At 39.0% G+C, this 23,379-nt stretch overlaps 1 protein-coding gene across 10 annotated transcripts in view; it reads right to left on the minus strand.

Annotated features, from left to right (window-relative positions):
• Nucleotides 1-19,766, minus strand: part of CRPPA (CDP-L-ribitol pyrophosphorylase A) — a 282,457-nt gene extending 262,691 nt beyond the window's left edge. For 2 of the 10 annotated variants that reach the window (XM_044766541.2, XM_044766513.2), the window contains exons 1-2: nt 19,138-19,520; nt 7,317-7,593 (exon numbers count right to left, since the gene is read on the minus strand). In XM_044766541.2, coding sequence (XP_044622476.2) covers nt 7,317-7,593; nt 19,138-19,388 — 528 coding nt within the window. In that variant the 5' untranslated portion in view covers nt 19,389-19,520. Of the gene's footprint in view, nt 1-7,316; nt 7,594-15,939; nt 16,076-19,137 lie in introns of those variants that run through there. The other 8 variants (XR_011503279.1, XM_070509428.1, XR_011503278.1 and 5 more) reach the window with 6 other exon arrangements.
• Nucleotides 19,767-23,379: the final 3,613 nt, after the last annotated feature.

The raw sequence follows: 23,379 nt of genomic DNA on the forward strand, positions 1-23,379 counted from the left end.
AAGTTCAGAGTCACGTTTATCCATCTAGGGGAAGTAAACAACATCAGGGCAGGGACACAGTTTCAAAGTGATTAATAACATTCTATTTATTACACCAAGTGGTGGATCTGGAGGTGTCCAAAGTTCTCTGCATGTTTTCAGTATTTTAAAAAGAAAATTTCTAAAATGTGTATTTATGGATGTCATCTTATGACATATTATGACATATTATGGTGTCATCAAGAGCAGAAATCATCCACATTTGAGACGTCATTAGGGTAGGATTGGTAAATTGCAAGCATTAGTAGGTTCTTGTCTATGTAAGTCAATAGGTCAGTTAAAAAGTAGTACAATATGACGACAATTGAAAGCACAAGGTGACCACCAGCTTCCAGGGTCTTACTAAACAAAAGGCCGCTGAAAAGGGTCACAAGTGAAAATAACCCCCTTGCTGACCCTTCTTTTCTCTAGCACTCGCAATAGCACTATCTGGTATAAACAGATATAGAAGATGCTAATGCTAACAAGCAGGTACTCCGTAGCTGTTTCCATGGGAAGGGAGGTTTGTTCAGAAACAAAGAGGCAATGAATCCTCAATTATAAGATCTTTTCTGAAATTCAAAGCATCAAAATTATGACAAGTATGGACAAAGTCGGTTAGTTGCCTCCAAAGTAGGGCTATCTGGGAAGTTTGTTATATGAAGCACGATTCCCAAGTTATCAAATACACTGGCTCCTTGGGAATTGGCCTATAAGCCCTGAACGGAAGTTTAACAGCTCAGCACCACAGTGATCATTTGCCTCTCAGGTTAACCTATCAAAGTATTTCCGCATGTCAACGCATGGAAATTATCGTAGATATAAATCATACAATGTGGAATGATGAACCCCACCTCTATTGTTTACTTTTAAAAGCAAAATTGAACACTTATCCATCCACTCAGCAGGTGCAAACACGCATTCCTCCTCAGGCATCTGCATTCGAGCTAATTATGACAACGTAGAACAGAAATCCTCCGACCTTGTAATTACAATTTCAGTTACCTGAGTTGTCTTTATTGAGACTACTTAATAAATGTTTACAGAATCACATCTTCAAAGCTAATCACTGGCAATTATGAGATTTTGAATGTTTCATATTTTTATAATAGAATAATTCCAATCTTTTGTTGATAAATGAAAACTCTATTAATAATTTATTCAATACAGAAATACAGGTATTTTAGAAAACTTCTGTACAAATTAGTGTGTCTTTACGAAGCACTCCTAAAAGTGAATATGTAGCAAAAAGAAATAAGCTTTATTTTACATACTAAACTTTAATTCCTGGAAATTAAACTAGGACCATATACCTTAAATCCAATATGATCAGGAATACTATACTCGGATATATAATAAACTTTAATGCCTAGATACATTCATCTTTCCTTGATCTATCTCTTCTCCAATTTCATTTGAAGGTAAATCATAGAATAGATATATGGGGGTACAGAGTTTGAAAAATTAAGCAAAACAAAAGCTTTTCATGCAGTAGCTTCTCCAGCATCAGAAACAGATAAAGTTTCACCTCATTCCATGAAGTCAGGGAACAGTTCAGCACCTGCCCTGGGCATCCAAACTTTGTCAGAATAAGCCTAAAACGTCCCCCTGCATCATCAGAACACACTGCTTTCTCACAAATAAAACCGCTTCTTTAGAGCTAGGACTTAAATAACTACCCAAGTTTCTCTCCAATAATGATATGGGATCCAAGGATCCAGGAGAGCTCATTACCCGACCCCCACCCAGGATTAAATTCTGACCTTCACTGTACTTGATCACAATCAAAACAATCCAACAGAGATCAAGTACAAGTGATTCTCTGCCATGGTTGATGCTACCTAATGTCAAATTTCAAGAGTCAAATGTCTGCCAAGTGATTTTCCATCTCTATCTTATAACATGCCCAGAATACGAAGCATCAAGTTGCAGAACTGAGTAGTGGAAAAGTATATTCTTCCTGATGCATATATATTAACATGAATTTCCAAAGTGCTATTAATCATCAATAAATATAGCCATGCTACAGAATACAAAGAGATTACACACAAACATACTCCCCACAAAGTTTCTGGTTATTATATAAATTTCACTATTTCTATTCAGAAAATGACTCAAAGATTTTCTAAATAGTTAAAAATGTTTAATGAAGAAATGTATATTCTTCCTACACAAGAAATAATATGTATATTAACCTTTGATTTTAAGTCTTCAGTAATATTCTACCACTACAGAAGTTTTGTTTTTCTAACTGTTCAAGAAACAAAATATCCAGAGCCATTTTTAAACTGGCATTATACCCAATTGCTCACTAAATTATAAATACAATTACTCACCTTAAGGAAAAAGCTGGTCATCATTTCAAAATATGTCAAGTCATTATGCTGTACATTATATTTAAACTTATAAAATGCTGTTTATCAATTATATCTCAAAACTGAAAAAAGAAGGAGTAAGGATAAATCCATATGTATAGCAATATGGTCAATTATGGTCTTTCATACTCTGTAAGTTTATTGTCCACCACATCAGTTGTTGCGGGCGGGGGGAGTGAACAGGGATGCTGCTAACCATCCCACAGCACACAAGACAGTCTCCCACAAAGAATTCTCTTACCCAAAATGTCAGTTGTGTCAAGGTTGAGAAACCCTGTGCCATATCAATATTCAAATATAGAAAGAAACTAAGGTCTGGAGCCTGTTCTCAGATGCAAAAATCCTTGTTGCTTTAAACTTTGGAAAAACAACCCAGTATGGGAGGTAAGTGTTGGGAACCCTGTTTTTTGAGATAAGTGATAAGATGTATCATGACATCTTATTGTTATTGACAACAACAGTGCTCAAAAGGTTTTAAGCAGTTAAAACTCTTAGATAAAAACAATTTCCATGGGTAGGTCTGCAGAGTTGTGGCAAGGAAGTTAATGTCTAAACCACAATCTCACAGAACCTAAAAGGGATGTGCAGGTGGACGAGGGCAGGAGGACGAGGATTTTAGGAGAAGAGATGAGGAGGCCTACTGTCAAAGAAAGGGAAGGAAAAATAAAAGCACACGAAATACACGTGTCTTATTACTTCACGGTTCACACACCATCTAGTCAGTGAGGTCCAATCAATCCAGGTTCCTTAACATTTTAACAACTTCCACTTTCCTCTCCATCTCAACTGGCTTAGATAGGCCATCATCGCTCAGTTGCATCATTACCGTGATCAAAACTAATTTCATTTCCCTACACTCTTCCTCTAATCCATCTACCAAACCAAGGAAACAGTTATCTTTCTAAAATTCAAATCTGATCATGTTATTCCCTGTTGAAAAAGCAATAACTCCCTCTTATCTACAGCGTAAAATTTAAAGAAAAAGAGCAGGGAGGATTCATAAATTCAGACCTATACGTGATTCCACAGATACAGAAAAAGGCAAATTTAAGTTGTTCTGTTCAGTTAAGAAGTTGAATATAAAAGGTCTGGAATTCAGGAGTGTGAAGCCTGAGCATGAAATAGAGATCTGGGAGATACTAGTGTGTCAGTGGGAGTTAAAATGAGTGCACACAAATGTATTGTGCAAAGTTATAGATCAATATTGAAAGAAATAAAATATAAAATCAAAAACATAAGAAAAAGGAGACCAATCACATTTGAAAAAGGACCAAATGGAAATCCCAGAAATTGAAAAATCATTACAACTTTTAAAATCCCTAAACAGGAGGTTAGGTAGAGCCAAAGAATGAATGAAAGAGAACACTGAAATTATCCAGGAAGCAGCCCACAAAGAGATGGAAAATACAAAAAAGTTAGGAGACATGAGGGCAGGATGAGAAGGTCGATCATAAATATAATGATCCCTAAGGAGAAGGGGAAAAAAGTTATGGGTTGGGCAATGGGATAGAGTCAATATTCAATAAGAAAATGGTTAAGAATTTTCCAGAATTGATAAAAATATATGAATCATAAAATCCATAAAGGATAATAAATCCAAAGCAAGGGAAACAAAGAAATCCATACCTAGCTGCATCATAGAGGCACTGCACAATATCTATAAAAAATAAATTCTTATGAGCACCCAGAGAGAAAAAGCAAATTACTTTCAAGGGACCCAATTGGACTGGTTAGCAGACTTCTCAAAAGCTGGACACAAGCCTGGAGATAATGACATAATACAGTTTCAAAGTACTGGGAAAAAAATAGCTACAGCTATTTTTAGAATTTCATACCCAGGCAAACTATCATTAAGAATAAGAGAGAAGTAATGCTGAAAGGATTTAACTGCTGGCCCTACTGAGGTCATCTCACCTCTGTGGAGCCCAAGAATGGAGCATACACAGAAAAGAGAGAGAAACTGGGTCCTGGTGATATTGTCAAGTTTCTGTTTGCAGGCAACTCTAATGTCAGCCCTAATTTTGGACATTTTAGTCTCTTGAGGTAATATCTTCATCAACTTGGGGTTTGTTTTCTTTAACCAAATTTAAGTTAAAATATCAGAGTTCTCTTTAGCTTGCATATCCCCTCAAGGGCTGTCACAGTGTCCAGCTTATTTAGAAAATTGAGTTACCTGAAAGGGACCTTTTGGTAGAGCTTGAAAATTAAGAGCTAAGAAAACAAGGGAGTCAGTTCAGAGTCTATAGAACACAGTTTAGAAGAATGAGTTCAAAGGAATCCACAGAAAACAAATTGCGAAGTGGCTCTGACTACATAAAGTCCCCACTTTGGGATAGCATTTGATTTGGATCCGGCTTTTACAATTTATTGGTCAGAGGTTAAAAAGATGCCAATACTTCCCACCAATGTTAGAACTTCAGCTACTAGTATAAGTCTCAATTAATTGCATTTATGATTTTATGATTAGAACAGTGTGAGAGTTGGCAGGAGAAGTACCTAGATTCCCTGAGGCTACTGGGTCACTATCCAAACCTTTTTGAAGAAATTAAGAATAAGCAAAAGATATTATTGAGTGTCTCCAATAGAAAACTATGTATTGCTTAGAGCAGATCCTTCCAGATTAGCTCAGTGTAGCCTTTTATTGTCTTTGGGCTCTTTTACAATTCTCAGAAGTTATAGATAACTGAGAGCAATGCAAAATCATTCTTGTCTATAAACATGCAAATAATTTCTGTTCAGTAGAGGTCCAGTTGACACACACCCCCGCAATGGGAAAAGAAGTTTTTTCTATTTGTAAATTTCAACATTCCTTTACTCCACATAAATTTGTGTTTCTCTAGATTGTAATATCTGTCTGGTTCCTTCGTTAATGAATTAAGTTAAATCCTTAATACATGTTCACCTTTTATCTGTATGAAACTTATGACTTTATACTTTGAGAATTATCCCTTACTACCACCAAAAACAATGCAATATTTCTAGAAGAGACCAGATTTCTAAAACTTACTTCAAAACAAATTGGTTGTAAAGTTTTTGCTTTAAACTAGCTTAACATAATCAGAAAATTTCACAGATTATTGAAAAAAAATTTGGTTTTATTCAGGATGCATAACGTGACTGAATCTTACAAATTACATTCTTATTAACAAAATTAGAAAGACAGTCTAAAAGGAATTCTGACAAATTTGCAAACAAGAAAACACGAACTGCTATGTATTTTAACATGTTTTAAGTTACCTGTTAAACAATATTATTAGCATATTAATTAGACAAGATAAAAGCCCTCTTTTGCCATTTCAGACATACTACCTAAAGAATCAGTATAGACAATCTCTTAGAAATAATCTCTCAAATATAATTAACACCAAAAATTCCAAATATGTGTGAATTTTATAGTGAGTTTGAGCGCTATTTTTCCAAAAGACAACATGGGCAAGGAACCATAATTTTACATGTATTTAGCATGCACTGGAATTTCTATCTATCTGCCCAAATTACATAGTCTTCCCTAGAATATTTTCAAATTTGTAAAATTTTACCCACATTCCTAAAAGTTATAAATTCTTTGCTCCTTTCTTCCTCCTCACCATGCTTGTGACTGATTACAGTGCCTCCACCACAACTGAGGAGCCTGGAGAAGAGGGAGCGGCCGAAGGAGAAGCACAGGAGCCACGAGAAAGCTTCATGGTCACTAATGTTCCTGAAGCACGATTTTCACTACATCAAAATGCCACTTAGAAGTCATGTTAAAGATAGGAAGTCACAATGTTTCATTTGACCTATGGACTTCTTATTTAGGTCCAAATTTAAATAAATTTATGTTGTAGGAAAAAGAGATGAAATTAGGGACAGTCTCCTAATTATATGATCCAAATACATAAAGATAACTAAAGAGAAATCATAGACTGTCTTTCCCAGATGGATATTTTATAGCTTCCTGGCCTTCCAGATGGCTAGGAAGGCTTAGATGATTTCTTCCAGTGGTCTACAACCCCTAGAGGAAACTCTCTTACCTAAATGTTATAATTCATCTTAAAATACCATTTTTTAAGTACTTAGCACTCTACTAAATAATTAACATAATTTCCTACACTAAAAACAACCTTATAAGTATTAGCATCTATATTTTTACAAGTAAGGAAAATGGGCTCAAAAAGGTTGAGAAAGTTGACCACACTACACCACTAATAATCAGAAAAACTGAGAATTGGGCCCAAGTCGGTAGTACTCCTCAGACTATTTTTATTATATCATATGAAGTCTGTGCGATTTTTTCACAATGTCTCAAATTTAGACTGCAAACTTAAGTATAGTATCCATTCCTTCTTTATAGAATTTTACCTGGCAATGTAAGAAAAAAAACAAAGATGTTCTAGAGATTACAACGGTTTTTCTGCAATCTTGTGTTTATTTTGGTGAAACAGAGCTGAAAACAGAATTCTCTGTCATCTTAAGATGATTCACTTTAAGGGGTAGGAAAATCTTGCCTAGCTATTTGTGCTAGAAAATAAACCACTTCTGAAAACTCAAAACACAAAATTTGAGTGCGATGAACCAGATTTTTGTTAATTATATAAGTCTTAGACTTGAAAGATTTCTTAGACATTTTTAGATAACCACATATTTAACTTCATTCCTTTAAGGTCCCTTCATATCCATACTCTAATGACATTATTACTGCATTCTTCTCCAAAGAGTTCCTATTACATTATGATAAAGGACTATAGAAAAAGATAAATTCCAGAACAGTCTCACAATCTATAATACTATAAATTTCCTAAAACAAATCACCATAACATCTTTAGGTCAACATGCCCATTTTAAACAACGTGACATTTAAATATAATTCCATCAAAATTCAGCAAATAAACCAACTCTATAGTGTTTGCCCCTTTATCCACTCTCAGAAGTACCAATACTTACCCCATGTTCCTTAGCAGCTATGGCAACTTTAAGGAGGACATCTTCCTCAACAAATGGTCTCACAGCATCATGGATAATTACTACTTCTGGCTTACAGAGCTTAGAATTGGGTTGATCTTCGGCCAGCGCTTTCAGTCCATTGAAAATTGACCTGTGGCGGGTCACTCCAGCTTCGACAAGCGAGATGCGTTTATGCTGGTATCTCTGAACAATACCCTTCATTACTTCCATGTTCTCTCCAGTTACTGCCACGACAATGTCCTTTATCCAACATACTCTAAAAGGAAAGTACGCATACACTTCACATAAATTGATTTTTATACAGCAAAGTTAAGCTAATAACAGAAAACTGAATTACTAATAAGTACTAGCATATCTTCACAGGAAGATTAAAAACTGAAAGTTAATATGGGGCTGCATCAGGGCGCAGCAGTTAAGTTCATGCACTCTGATTGGCGGCCTAGGGTTTGCCAGTTCAGATCCCAGGTGCAGACACACACTTATGAAGCCATCCTGTGCTGGGTGTCCCACATATAGAGTAGAAGAAGATGGGCACAGACATCAGCTCAGAACCAATCTTCCGCAGCAAAAAAGAGGAGGACTGGCAGCAGATGTGAGCTCAGGGCTAATCTTCCTCAAAAAAAAAAAACTGAAAGTTAATAAATCAGTTTTATGCATTTGTATCCATTCTAGTAAAGAGGTTGATAAATGAAGAATCTCTGAATATTTCACACTATATGTAGAAACAGATATTTCATATTATTTAGAGTGAAATTATGTATTATGTGAATTATATATAGATGAGATACATACATATATATATATCAGATCTCTGACCTAAGTTAAATTCAAATAAGTAGAATACGAGTAGATTGAGAGAAAAGAATGTAACAAAAATATGCTTTTGAATTGATTTTTTTCAAATAGTTTTTCCCTCAATCCAATAGGAACAATTTGAAGCACTTTTGAATTCCAAAAGTTCTCTTTCAAAAGTCCACTGAGCTGTCAACGAAGCTAGATAATTGATCTAACACAAACTGCCTACATCAAGGTCAGAGATCATAGCTTAAATAGGGAAACTATAATAATTAAATTTGTAAAAATATAAACCAGGTTCAGATAAGATGGAAAACCTCATAATTTAATGAAATATAAAATTAAAGGAATTAATCTGTTAACTACAAAATATAAAGCAATTTTTTTCTGTTGTAAAACATTTTCTTAAAGACCTTAAAGCAGTATTGTCAGTACTGCTCTGTCAACAGTCCACAGCATTAAGTGGCAACAGCAAGAAAGACTTCTCTTGAACACCAGTGCTAACAGAGGCTAATGTCACTGCAGACTCAGTGTTCCACAATCTACAGGCCCAAAACAGGAAAATCGCCTCTGACCCATGATATCAACTCTGAATAAAGGTCCCTTTAAAATTTAATGGAATTCTTAGCCTGTGAGATCCTATATGTTCATGTCAGACAGTTCAAAGTCTTGAACACATTTTTAAAGAGATGGAAGGGTCTGAAAAGTACTAAGTAATGAAAAGAACTCTACTTTCTTACTGAAAAATGAAAAATATTTGGGTGGCTTTACCCAATAATTAACAATCTCCTACCTTCTGTTATTGAAAAACTCTTCCAATAACCCTAAACCCCATTCTGCCTGTGGCTACAGTAATACTACACTGGTGAGCAAAACCAACTTTAAAGGCATACTATCTTTAAGTCCATTCCTTTAACAAATACTTACTGAGCCCTGAATAAATGATCAACATTGAGTATACAATGGAAATAGTCACTGCCTTCACAGAGCTAACAGATGAAACAAGTAACTCCTATAAACCATTGCAAGGATGCAGAAGTTCATGCTCCAGGACTACATGCAAGTAGAATATCTGATCAGCATAGAGAAGGCCAAGACGATGCTCCCTAAGGAAGCAGAGTTTGCTCTACAGTCCAAGCGGTGAGTGGCAGGCAAACGGGCAAAGGTGCTTGGAGAGAGGAAGAGATGGCTGGTGCAAGCGGAGGCCATGGCAAGGTCCTGAGGGACTGGGAGGAAATGGAGCTGGAGTTCTATCAACAAGGGGGAGAGGAGCTCATGAAGAAGCTGGAGGCCCAGGCAAGCACTGGGCTGGGACAAGCCATGGTGCTCTCCCAGGCCATGTTAGAGGTTTTAGTCTATAATCCTAACAACTATAGGAAGCCACAGAAAAGCTTTATGCAGGGGAGTATGTTTACACTAAAAATAAAAAATTAAGAATTCTCTCCTCCCCCGTGTTCTAGGCACTGTCCTATGACATGATGGAAACGTGCTAGACAGAATAGTGGCCCCCAGAAGACATCCACCTCCTAATTCCCAAAACCTGTGAATATGTCACCTTACATTACAAAAGGAACTTCGCAGATGTGATTAAGTTAAGGATTCTGAGATGGGGAGATTATCCTGGATGATCTGGGTGGGTCCAATATAATCATGAGTCCTTATAAGTGGAGAGAGAGAGACAGGAGAGTCAAAGGAGATATGATAAGAGAAGCAGAGGTCAGAGTGATGTAGGACCACAAGGAATGTGGATGACCTACAGAATCTGGAAAATGGCAAGGAAATGGATTGTTCCTAGAGCCTGCATAAGGTAGCAGCACGGCCAACACCTTTATTTTAGCCCAGTGAAACTGATTTCGGACTTCTGACCTCCAGAAATCTAAGATAATAAATGTGTTGTTTTAAGCCACTCAATTCATAGAAATTTTTACAGCAGCAATAATAAATTAATTTAAGGGCATAAATTTTACTGTGAATGCAAGGTGGAGAATAGATTGAGTAGAGGGAGAAAGGAGGCAAAGACCAGGTAGGAGGCTGCTGCTAGAGTCTGGGCAAGACAATGATGGTAACCTGGCTACCAGATGGAGCTTGTAGATAGGATTTAAGAAAGAAATTAGAGGTAAAAATCCACATGAGTCAGTAAGAAAGATTGGCAAAATAAATGAAGTATCATATAATATAAAATAATAGCAGCTAACATCTATTAAGCACTTATGTCTTAAGCATTATTCATGTTCTAACTCATGTAATCCTCCTAACACCTCTAGACTGTCTCTCATATAATATGGAAAACAAGTCAGAAAGATAGCTGATATACAGATACATTTTTCTACACTACTGTCTTCTGCCAAAAGATACTAGAAGTAGAAAAAAGGTTTACGATTTTTCATCAAAACAATAAACATTCCATTTTATCTCATCTTCTAGAACATAGGCTGCATGATAGCAGGGACAATGTCTGTTTTGCCTATTGCTTAACACCTAATACCTAGTAGGTACTCAATAATTATTTGTTGCACGAATAAATGACCTTGGTCTGTTTCATCCACCAGGAGCAGCATAAGGTCTTACAAGACAGCAGAGTTTCAAGGATTATGAAGACACAGGAAGCTCTCCTCATTGCGCTGGTTAGCTACAAAAATCAAGGATGAAAATAGCCTTCCCCATGCAGTGTGGTTTTGTTGACTGTTTTGTTTCTAGGTGTTTGACTCTTTACTCTGATTTCTCGATCCTAAGGCTTCTAGAGGCCAGGACTACCTTCACGTTTTGTCAGACACCTGGGGGAATTTTAATCACAAACAAGGTGGCAATATTCACAGAATGCCAAAGAATAAAATATACAATAATCTGTACAAGCAATAAAGAGGATTCTGGAATAAGACTAAGTTTGGGTTGCTCTTTGTTTCGTTTTGTAGCCCATCCATTCCCCACTCCTTCAATTGCAAACAATTGACAGAACTTACACTGTACTTACACAGTTTCGAAGTTACACTGTACTTAACAAAGCCCTTAGCAAGTGGCAAGCGGCAGTTCTTCAGTGCCCCCTAAATGTGGGGTTTCTCAAGGTTGTGTTTCCACTGCCACAGCGGGGACCCAGGCAGTCATCTCTCCATCAATTATTTCACCAGCCTCTTAACTGGTTTCCTCCTTCTCATCTTATCCCACCACAATCCATTCTCACCACCTCTAGTTGTTTTTTCCCAAGTGCAAATTTGAGGCCATCCCCTTCAAGCCCTGACCTCAGCCTACTTCTCCCTGCACCACAGGTCTCCTCCATGGCCCTCTTACTCTACTAACACCACATTCTCTCTCACACCCAGGTCTTTGCTTGTGCTGCTTCCTTTGCCTCTTGACACTAACCCCCATCCCTATCACTCCCCCATCCCCACCCACTCCTGGCTGACTCCTACTTATTCAGCTTTCAGTTCGGATATGGCCTCCTCCAGGAAGCTTTCCCTGACTGTCATTCTGGGTGTGGCATGCCTGCTCTGGGCTTCCAGAGTACTCTTACTGCTAGAGAATCTTACCAAGCATCATACTGTACCATTTCATTTTCTATCACCCTACCTAGTCTGCCAACTCATAGAATGCAAAGACTACACCCCAGGGCTTGGTGCATACTAAACTTTCAGTAATATTAATAGTAGAAACAGCAGTTTAGACATATGGAATCTTTGCTAGGTGCCATCCACTGTGTAGAGCCTACAATAGCTCACTTAACATTCACATCAAGTCTATGAGGTAAGTCTCTAATATCTCCCTTTTACAGAGGACACAGAAGCAGTGACCTACCCACGATCATACAGCTAGGAAATGAAGGGACCAGGCTGGACCGCACGCTGACTTTGGAGCTCACACCATTCACCTCTGCAAATGCACTAACTGTCTCTTAGGAAAAGGTGATAAAATCCAGGAGGGAAAAGATCATGTCTGGATCACTGTGTCTCCTGCACTTTATTAGTGTTAAACCGTATAACATTGCTGCTTTTGTGGTCAAAAACGGTCAAATTTCTTATAGTTCAAACAAATGTAGGTATTCTTGATTTATGTGTTCATTTGGTCATTCAACAAATAGCAAGTAAGCATCTAACATTTGCCAGGCACTGTGCTAGACACTGGTGATACAATAATGAACAAAGACTAGCAGAATTCCTGACCTCACAGACCATCTGTCAGTAAATATCTGTTAAACGAATAGAGAAGAGAAAGCTTAAACAATTAAGGAATAAAAACTGCTCTTACAGAAAAAAACTATTAAAGGTAATATTTCAATTCTTTATTAATGTGACATCACACTAAGCTTTTTTCTTTTTTAGAGAAGCTATAAGTACATGTTCAACTAACTCAGTGGGCAAGACTGTTCTAGAACGTTTGTCTCCTAAGCTATTACTTGTTACTTTTCATGGTACATTCCACCAGAAAAATAGGTTAAAAGCAACTTTAAGCATCATGTTGCTATTTTTTTAATGAAAAGTTACATTGAATTAAATGTTAAAATACAGAATAACTAAGAGGGAGAAAGATGATGGGACATTGCTTGACAGAGTAGTCATCTACACATCTGTTCAATAAAATCCCAGTTTTACTGCAATGCTTTAAAATAGCTATGAAATAATTATGTTCCATAAAACAGAAAGCAGTGAAAGTAGATATAAATAATTACAGATATACTTGTGGCCTTAGACTTTTTAAACAAGTATATGAGGTTTTAAATAGAAAATGTAATTTAAACCAGTGTTTCTCAAAATGCAGATTTCAGGATCCATTAGCATGTCAAAAAACTAATTTACTAAGTTTAGACTAACATTTTTGAGTAAAAGAAATAGAAGAGAATAATTAGAACGCATAGCGAATAGTAAGGATAGGTTGTTCTTGTGAAATGTTCTTTAAAATATGTATGGGTGTACGTATGTGTTTCTCATTGATTCATAATGCAAAACGTAATTCTTATAACAAGTCACAATTAAAAAAAAGTGCAGAAAACACTGTTTTAGACCACTCTTAAGAGATAACGGGCTTATGCTATTTTGTTCAGCAACCCAGCATACACCCAGCACTTGCAAGCCTTCGTAAGTACTGTTTGTATTTCAAAGGATTTATTCACATTCCATTCTAGTTATAGAATTAAAAGCCTTTTACAGTATTAAAATTTAATAATGTAGAATCATGGGACTGAAAAAGACCTTAAGTACCTCACACAGTGCCTACTGAACAAATATTTGCTGAATAAATGGATCTGTCGACCTCCTAAGCTGAAGGCAAGTCTACACCAAACCTCCCTGCCCCCCATAGCTGGATTTTATCAAGTTCTGAGTATTTCCTTCCAGCACGTTCCACAGGCAAATACAAACCAACTTCAAACTCCATTATATCTACAGACATGTTGAGGAAGATATAAAATATCTCAGATGTTATTTTCTCCCAGAATAACGTAAATATTACTTACAGGAGTACTCTGCTCACAGTTTAATAACATCAGTTGCAAATACAACATTTAAACAAATGCTTTGAAAAAACAGATGGAAAAATCAGGCCCTGTTAACACCTCTAAGGGCTCTCATCCAGGCTGCAGAAGTTTAGCTCCAAGGGACAGTGGCAGCTGCTGCTCACTGCCATGACAGCCTTCATGGAAATCAAGCCTCTGGGTTGTACTATGGCCACGATTTACAGATTTCCATCTCTCCATACCCACCCTGATATTTTAGCAGCAAAATATTGAATTGGTGTGAAGGGGCTGGCTCCTCATTGCCTTCAAAATGTCAAGTCTCCTTACTAGGGTCCAGGCAGACTCCCAGTTGTCAAGCCCAGCCTCCCAGTCCTGGTCTGATCTCTTGTCTTACAGGAGCCCCATGGGGGCCATTGGAAACTTAACACAAATCCCTAGTCATCTGACCTGTACAAAATACAGGCCTATTCCTTCCCTTGACTCAGGTCTGACTCTTTTATTAATGAGGCGTTGACAAAATTTTAAGTCAAATTCATATAGCTGAGCAATCACTTAACTAAAAGCATCCTAAATGACTTTCTCTTGCTGAATTCCTGATCCAATTAATCACCAAACCCTGTCAATTCTACCGCCTAAATCTCTCTTCCGTCTTCCCTACTCCATTCCTACTACCTCAGCTTAATTCAAGCAATCAACATTCCTCATTTGGATTAATACTTATGTATTTATTTCTAATCTATCTGGTTCAAACAAAATTTGCAGTGTTTTTCAGAAATATAGGAGAGAATGATTTTTTTATGTATGCAAGAAAACAAAAAGACAAGGAGAAAGTAAAAAAATCAAATAAGCCATAAGTTAATACAGTGAAAAACACACCATGGAGTCTTAAAATACTACTAAAAATGAGTTTCCATTGGTTTTCCAAATGATAAGACAAGAAAGCAACCCAATCTCAATCACAAAATTCAGAGTTTCCATAACATAAACACATACAAATTGACAAAATGGTTTTTTTTCTTCAAATGTTAATCTGTAGTTATCAGACTCGAGGAGACTAACTCACATTATCAAACTAAAAATGGACTGAAACATGAATTAGGATGCCAGGATAGTAGCTTACAATGATATACATTACTATCACAAGGTCTGGAATGCCTTTTATCAGTGGGGACAGCACATTTTCTTCCTATAGAAGATATATCTTGGACCAACTTATAATAAGGTTTTTGATGAGCAAGGAACTGTATCAAGGAACAAGTTACTTTAAGCAGCATCCTCCCCCTAACAGAACTCGAGAAACCTCAGGAGCTACGGGGAAGGCTGTGCCAGACCTTGTTCAAATCTATTGTCAGAATTCCCATCCCCACCCAGCCCACCACCACCGTGAATCTGAATAAGCATGGCCAAAGATTGCCTCTCTAACTTGCTTTTGTTGCTGTTGTTATTTTAGTCTATTTAGCTATTCCAGGTTAACTAATCCCTGTTAACGAGACTTTCTTTCCTTAGCTATTTGAAATCAGAAATGAAATGACTGGCAGGAATTTTTACTTCCTACTTCAGACCTGAGAATACATTTCTTTCTAAACAGTAAAATTTCGATACGAGTTCACCAATAGTGAGTGGCTTTTACAACTTAACGGTCAGAGCTTTATGCCCCTGCCAATAATACCACTGTCGTATATTTTCCTTGGAGCAACATTTCCTTTTAGAAACTCAGGTCATAAAGCAATAGTTATGTAAGGGACTCATACCCTTGATCTCAGTTCCTTGTCAGAAAGATGTGAAAAAAATCAAAGTTCTCTTCATGTTATAGTCTGTAGTTCCAAAATTTATATTTCTAAAAGGCCAAATAAAACTTTCAAAAACTCCAAGAAACTGGTTTTTTTCTTGTTTTTTTTTTTTTGGTGAGGAAGATTGGGCCTGAGCTAACATGTGTTGCCAATCTTCTTTTTGCTTGAGGAAGATTGTACCTGAGCTAACATCTGTGCCCATCTTCCTCTATTTTATATGTGGGACACTGCCACAGCATGGCTTGATGAGCAGTGTATAGGTCCGTGCCTGGGATCCAAACCCACAAACCCCGAGCCACCAAAGTAGAGTACGCGAACTTAACGTCTATGCTGCTGGGCCGACCCCAAAACATCATTTTTAATCAACTTCTGAAAGTCCCTTGTTCCTAATAAAACCTTGAAATTAGTTGTTATGCTTGATCCTTTTAGTTACACCCATGATTCAGAGATCTGAACTACCGGTTGTATAATCTTAATAAGTATAGTATACATATATAAACACATACATATACTTATAAATGTCTATATGTATATACATATGATGGCTAATTATAATAAAGATATCCACACATACCTGATTTTGATACAGACTCTGAGCCTCCATTTATCCGGATAGAGCCTTTAGCCAACACATCTCAGATTAGTGAGAGTTCAGAGATTCTTTTGAATTTCACTTAATATGATAATTGCTTTTCTAAGAAACTTCAATGGCACAGAAGTAGAACTTGGCTAAACTGGAAAAAATGTGTATTTTCCCAATTTTGACAGAAGGAAAAAATAAATGATCTCAAGTCCCAGTCAATTCACAAAACAGATTTTCTCTCAATGCCTCCTCCAACTTCTCAATTACAGAGGGACAGGTGCTAAATTTAATATGTAGCATGATGTCCGAAAATCAAGCTTCCTTTAGTTTACCTTAGGGTCTAAGGGTCTCATAATTCCAACATGCAGTCTTGCTTTTAATTCCTCTCTCACCATAGAGCACCTCACTGGGCCATTGGCTGTGCTGGTTCTGAGCCAGAGAATAAGCCTCCAGTGTTCTGACAGGGATCTGGGAGTCTAACTGTTCCTTTTAAAGGTTTCCACCAGTTGTCTTCTGAGCTCTGTCCACCCCACCTTCAGAGGTACACTGTGCCTCTAATTCCTGGTCCTTTCCAAGATCCTATGACTTCAACCAACTTGCTTCTTCACAGCTGCTCTACCTGAAGGCTTATGTCTCAGCTTTCTTGGGTCTGTTGAATCTGATTGGTTACTGCTTCTCTCTCTCCTTTCTTCAAGTTTTGTTGGTATCTTTTATCTGCTCCACTTCCTGTTTCATTCATTTTTCCCTTGCACGGCTATAAATTTTCAGTCCCTTGGGGTGGGTAAATGAAGGAGTGGAAAGAAACACACGTCTGGCATTGTCTAACTAAAAGGATGACTAGTCATGTGTCTTTACATTTTCCTATCCCAATTTAGGGCCAAAACTTCATGGGTGACCACCTGCTCTTTCTTAGGCCCTAATTAGTTTATTTTTGAGGCAGATAATTTGTTTTATATTAGTTCAAAATTCCAAAAGAAAAAAAATCAACCCACAAGGGTTATTTTTCAACAAATATCTTTAATTTCTTAGTCAAGAAATGATGACTAAGAAATAAAAGTTTACTCACAACTTCTCAGGCCTCTGTTAGTGAGATAGCAAAAGTCTGAGCAAGGAAAGTCCTAACTTAGAAGGCGCAAATAAAACGAGCTTTGAAATCAAATTCTAGACATCACAAACTCACAGCTATTAAAGGGCAAGAAGGGCCGATACCCTCTTAATATAACCTAGGTGGTTAACAATGGTGACATCCAATTCCTTCTTATTCGGGAGAGTCAGAGCTGTGCTTCCCCTTTAATTAGTAAGCATGCATAATTTCTCCAGAAAGCAAAAAGTAAGAATTTTACAAGACATTCTGTGCTTCTATTTCCTTTCCTTGTTTGAACTTCCATAATTTATCTTTTGGGATGAAATTGCCTCAGCCTCTTAGCATCATGCTCTAGGAAAACTATCAGTAGTCCACGGAGCCATCTTTTAGAAAAAGAAAGAGAATGGTTTTCATTTGGCAAATGGTCAAGAAGCACCGTACACCCCTGCACAGCAAGGTTTCCAAGGATTTCCTGAGACATACCTAAAGTATAGTCATATTCCACAAATTCTTCAGACATTGTAATAATAACAAAAATTAGCCATGAAGTGTTTCAAAGTGAATTTTGATTAGTTACTATTGCTATTAGAATTTTAAGACTGCCGTTATCAATTAAGAAAATAGAAAAGTGTTCTTCTGTCTTATTTCCTATAAACAAGGCCTTTCCAAACCAGTTTACTTTAAAAGTGAGATTTTTTTTTAGCATCCACCTATCTCAGGCTGCCTCAGAAGTTAAGACGCAAAAATGCAAATTAATATAGGAGTCTTTTCATAGGAAAGAAAGAAACATTACAATGACTACAGTCCCCTTTAGCTAATTACTAAGTAGACAAAGATCCTGCTGGCCAAGATGCATTGTGTCCCATGCATACATGGGCTATGTTGTCACAATGTCTATGACACCAGCATATTGTAGGTGCACGATCCATACAATGGTTTTAAGGAAACCCACACACACCACCCACCGCCCACCCCCACCGCGCAACTACCCAGAGAAACGGAAGATTACAGAAGCGAGAAAGGAAGAATTTGGAACTGTCAATGTTTGTATGAGTTTCAGATGTAACCACTGGCCTGACTACATGAATCAAGGGTGGTTATGGCACTTTACACTTCCAGTCTCCAAATGACAATATTCAGAAAGTAAAACAACCATATGCGAAGCAGCTTGCCCTCTGGCTTCTGGGGTGTGTAAAAGAGGAGGGCTCTTTTCCGGATAACACGCTACTGTCCTCAGACTAGAACCTCACTAGCTTCACCCTCACTAAAGCGTCCCGCAAAGGCTAAAGGATGCCACGTCTCTTGAAAGGCCGATGGCTCACTTCAAGCCAAGGTTTAACCTACTACCACAGCTCCCCACTGGCTTCAAGAAGTTGAAACACCCTGGCAACACTTATGTGGACCTTTGTAATCCCCCAGCATCCCATCCCTCCAGCCTCACCCCAGCTCCCTCACATTGCTCGGTGCCAAAAATAACACAACATATCCCCCCATTTTCACCTCCCTAGCTCCTCACTACCGCTCCCCTCCTTATCTCATTCCCTCTCCCTCCTTCGTTTCCCCAAGGAAGCAGTCCATTTTCTAACAAGGTAAAGCACGCATTGGCCTCGATTTCAGAATCTAGCCGCCTTAAAGCCGTTTCCACGATTGAAAGGCTTGGATTCTGCTCCTCGGTCCGTCTTCGGCACTTAGCAGTCAGCACAGTCTCACGGGAGGTGCTCAGCGAATGCTACTGAATGAATGGACAAAGTGAACGAAGGCCCACGAAATTAGACGTGCAAGGACAGCTCATCACCCACACAGGCACAGAAACAGAGAGAATGAGAGGGAGAGGGGCGGACAGGCACAGAGACTCCTAAAATAGCTTCTCGTCATCAGGCCCCACAGGCCCCAGTGGGAACCGAGCGTCCCCAGGCCCAGCCCCTGCCCGGAGTCCGCTCCCCGAGCCGGGCCGGCCCCACCACGCCGACGCCGGGCGCGTCCAGGACTCGGGGGCCGATTCCGCTCCGCGCGCAGGGGAGCCGCCGGCCGCAGTGCAGGAGCGCGGCCCCTCGGCGGGCGGGGGCGGGAGCGGGGCCGGCCGGGGCGCGCCGCCGCCGCCTTACCTCTCGAGGGCCTGCAGAGTGTAGCTGATGAGCGGCCTCTCCAGGACGGGGCAGAACTGCTTCGGGGTGGGGACGCCCATCCTCTCCCCGCTGCCCCCCGCCGGCAGCACGGCCGCCACGGACGGAGCGCGGCGCCCGGCCGAGGCCTCGCTCAGCCAGGCGGCCGAGGCCGCTCGGTCGTCGCCGCGCAAGCCGCGCAAGCGAGGCCCCGGCTCGGCGGGCCCGGCGCCGCCAGGCGGCCCGAGCTCCATGGCGGCGGCCCCGCTCGGCCTGGCGAAGGCGGCCCGCGGCTGCGCCGGCCCTCAGCCGAGTCGCGGGGCGGAGGGCGGACGAGGGCCGGGGCTCAGAGGTCGCCCACCCGAGCGGCGCGCGCCGGCCGGGGCGGGTCCCCAGGGGACGCGCCGGCTGCCGAGCCTCTCTGTCGGCGCGGTGCGGCCTCTGCGGCGGGCCCCGCGCTCCGGGAGGGCTGCTGTCCCGGCTCCTCGCGTCTCCCGCCCGCCAGCCAGCAGTGGCCGCAGGTGGAAGCGTCCCAGCCCTGCTTATCCGCCTAAGGGTCCCATTAAACTTCCCAGCTGTGCGTAGGCAGTGGCGGCCAGGACTCCCTCCCATCCCTCTGCCCTGAGGAGATTTAGAAGCGATTTGGATCCAAGTCACAGGATGGGACAGAGACATGTGCACCTCGGCTACCTTTCATTAAGCTCGTGAGGCTTCCTGCTTCCACCTCTGGTGAAGAGAGGTGGATGGGCAAATGTTATTCGGAAATGTCAATAAGCCACACTGCCGTGGGTCCCAAATTTGTCTGCACATTGGAAATACCTGGGGAGCTCAAAAGGCGCCGACGCCTATGTCCCAGCCGCAAGATTGGGGCCTAATGGGTCCGGTGTGTGGCCTGGGCTTTGGAATGTTTTTAAAAATCCCTAGGTGACTCGAATGAGCAAGCACATTTTTGGAACCGCGGAGCCAAAACAATACTACTAATAACTGCTGAACGATGGACACGTTATCTCATTTAATCTCCAGGAGAACCCAAATATTACTGTTTCTCTTTTGCAGAGGAGGAAACAAGGTTATAATGTTTAAGTCACTTGCCTAAGATTGCACACCTAATGGCAGAGCTGCCTTAAGGCGTTTGCACAGAAGTACAGCCCAGGCTGAAGAATTCCAGACGTGAAGCATATCATGACCTTATTTAGTACTGTCCTTGCGGGCAATGTTTACCACGAAAGTGTAGCGAAGTATTTGGAGCATCAGAGCATATTGTATTAGTTCCTTGGAATGTAAACTCCATGAGAGCAGGAGTCTTACTTTTTTGGTTTGGGTTGTGGACCCAGCTGCTGGAATATAACAGAGCTTAATAAATATCTATTGAGTGAACTACTGATTGAATAAATTAATGATAATGGAGGTAAATATAATTAAATACTTCCTAATTCATATTTATCAATCTTCACTCATCAATATTTAATATAAGATTCATTAAAATAGGATCGTTTAAGCGCTGAAAATATCAGGTTATGATATTCCAATTCAGTACTTTTACTCATTTTCCCCAGTTTAGATTAAAGCATACAAAATTAAAATATAAATTTTATGCTCCTCCTTTCCTTTTATTTAATCTTATTATTGAAAGCACTGTTTCACTTTTGCTACTTTTATTGTAATTAACATTTAGCTCGTTCTAGTTGAAGTTTGTCAGATCACTGACTCTTAGCTGAAAAGTAGGCATCGTAATACACTTGGCTTTGTTGCTCCACTGTCACACCTGTGTCTGGTCTATACTGTGCATTCGGTTAGTATCTGTCAACTAACCGGATGGATAAGTGAATAAATGAGTCTATCTAGAGGCAGAAAGACTAATCAAATAGTTGTTTCTATTAGTATTGATCTTTAAACCTCACTTTTTAATCTAACAGTGGAGTTGAAACTATTCTGCATTTTCTTAGTTTAGAGCAAAAACATATTAATAAAGATCTTCTTATAGTAATTACAATATAATCATTATATATAAGTAAACTTGGCAAATTTTAGCCAGAATCTTATTTTATTGATTTAGTTTTGTTCTTAGAGCATATATATTAATTTTTTTCTGTTCACTGTGAATCCTTAGAGCTTATATACTGTATATTAACAATGTTTAACACATAGACTTGTATTGAAAAAAAAGACAGACTGTTTTTTGAATGTCACAGTAGGAGAAGCAACATTTTTTTCTGTCTTTTTATAGCGATATAAATGTTTAGTTCCCTATTATGCATGCTTTGGGTAAAAGATGTAGTTTCTATGTTACTTTATACCAAGTTACAGGGGCCACATTATGAGATTATCTTCTCTGCAACAGGCATTTGAAAGTACATACCCTGGAAAGTGAGATCTTCTGTGACCCATTGGTAATAAATACTCTGAGATTCCAGTTGAAGAGTTTAGAAAAAATAAGCCCAAACTGTATTACAATGCAGAGCATGCAGAGTAGGGAAGTTCTTAAAGTGGAGTCTGGGCTTCTGTGGTAGGTAAAATAACAGCCTCCCAAAGATGTCCAGGTCCTAAATCCCTGGAACCTGTGAATATGTTACCTGACATTATAAAAGAACGTTCCAGCTGTGATTAAGTTACAGCTCTTGAGATGGGAGAGTATCCTGGATTATCCCAGTGGGCGCAATGTTATCACAAACGTGATAATAGAGAGGTCAGAATTAGAAGTGTGAGGATGGAAGTGGGAGTCGGAATGATGCAGGCTTATGAGCCAAAGAATTCTGGAAGCTTCTAGAAGTTGGATAAGGCAAGGAACCAGATTTCTTAGAGATTCCAAAAGAACATAGCCCTGCTAACCCGTTTTCGAGCTTCTGACATCCAGAACACTAAGATAACAAAGTTGTATTGCTTTAAGCCACTGAAATTGTAAAGTTTGTTACCACAATAATAGGAAACCAATAAAGCTTCATGCTCAGAAGGAGCTTCAAATTTACGAGTTGACTATAATCTCCAAATGAAATTATATATAGTTAGAAATACACTGACATGATTAAAGAAAGAAAACACTTCATTCAACTTTACTTGTGTCTCATAACTAGACCCTCAGTGCACTATAATTTTTTTTTAATAAACCCTTTAATTATCTTATAACAAAATGTATTGTATTGTACTGTGAACGTTCAAAACATGTCTGTTGAGCCAACCCTGATGGCCTGGTGGTTAAAATTCAGTGTCCTCACCACTTCCACTGCGCGGGTTCATTTCCCGGTCATGGAACCACACCACCCATGTGTCAGTTGCCAGTTGCCTTGCTGTGGCCACAGCTCACATAGAAGAACTAGAACGACTTACAACTAGGATATACTACCATGTACTGGGGCTTTGATGATGAAAAAATAAATAACTAAAGGAGGACGACTGGCAACATATGTTAGCTCAGAGCAAACCTTCCCTGCAAAAAAACCAAAAAATAAAAACAAAATAACTATGTTAAATGCATACCACAATTTTATAACCTCATTTTGGCACGTCTTTACTTTTTAATGCATATAGAAGTGCCCATCAAATGGAAGTGGCTCACGTCTTTGTACCCGAAAAGCAGAAAACTCCCTTTTTCTTGTTTCTTGCTACATGTCAGTGTTCCCTCCAAGATTTATCTTGGGCACTTTCTTTTTTTATTATTACTAGAGAATTTTAGATCAAGTTGCTTTCATTTTTCTAGTGTTAATTCAAGTATTTAATTAGGACTGCCAGTCATTCCTCTCCTCTCCAACCACACTTACTGTTTTAATAGCATTTCTACGGGTTAGTTGGGGTGTTGCTCAAAATGCTAATGAACAGCTTGATGGTTTACCCTTTAACTCTGTTGAAATCAGAGCCAAACAAAATAAATTATTGCTCTACCATGGGCCAGCCCAGCATTTGTGTCAGCCTATGAATTCTAATTCCTGTTGTGTATCTTATGTAAATAGTACACAGTCTCTTAAGCTCTTTAACTCATTTTTATATATATGAAAGGTGATGCTCTGAACTGAGGTCTTTCTGTGGATAATTCAAATTAAACACCACATGACAACAAGATTATTATCTTTCATTTTCTCAATATTTCTTGCAAAGTTAATTATCAATTGTCTCAAGTGGCCACTTTGTTTTTCCTATACAGCTACAAATGGAAACAATGGTGAATGTTTAGCCTTAAGACTAAATGATAAATTTGACATTATTAATGCTAATGCAGTTTAAATTTCATAAGAATCACTTGGGGACAATTGT

Source organism: Equus asinus, chromosome 1 (assembly GCF_041296235.1).
Source record: "Equus asinus isolate D_3611 breed Donkey chromosome 1, EquAss-T2T_v2, whole genome shotgun sequence".
Lineage (NCBI taxonomy): Eukaryota > Metazoa > Chordata > Mammalia > Perissodactyla > Equidae > Equus > Equus asinus.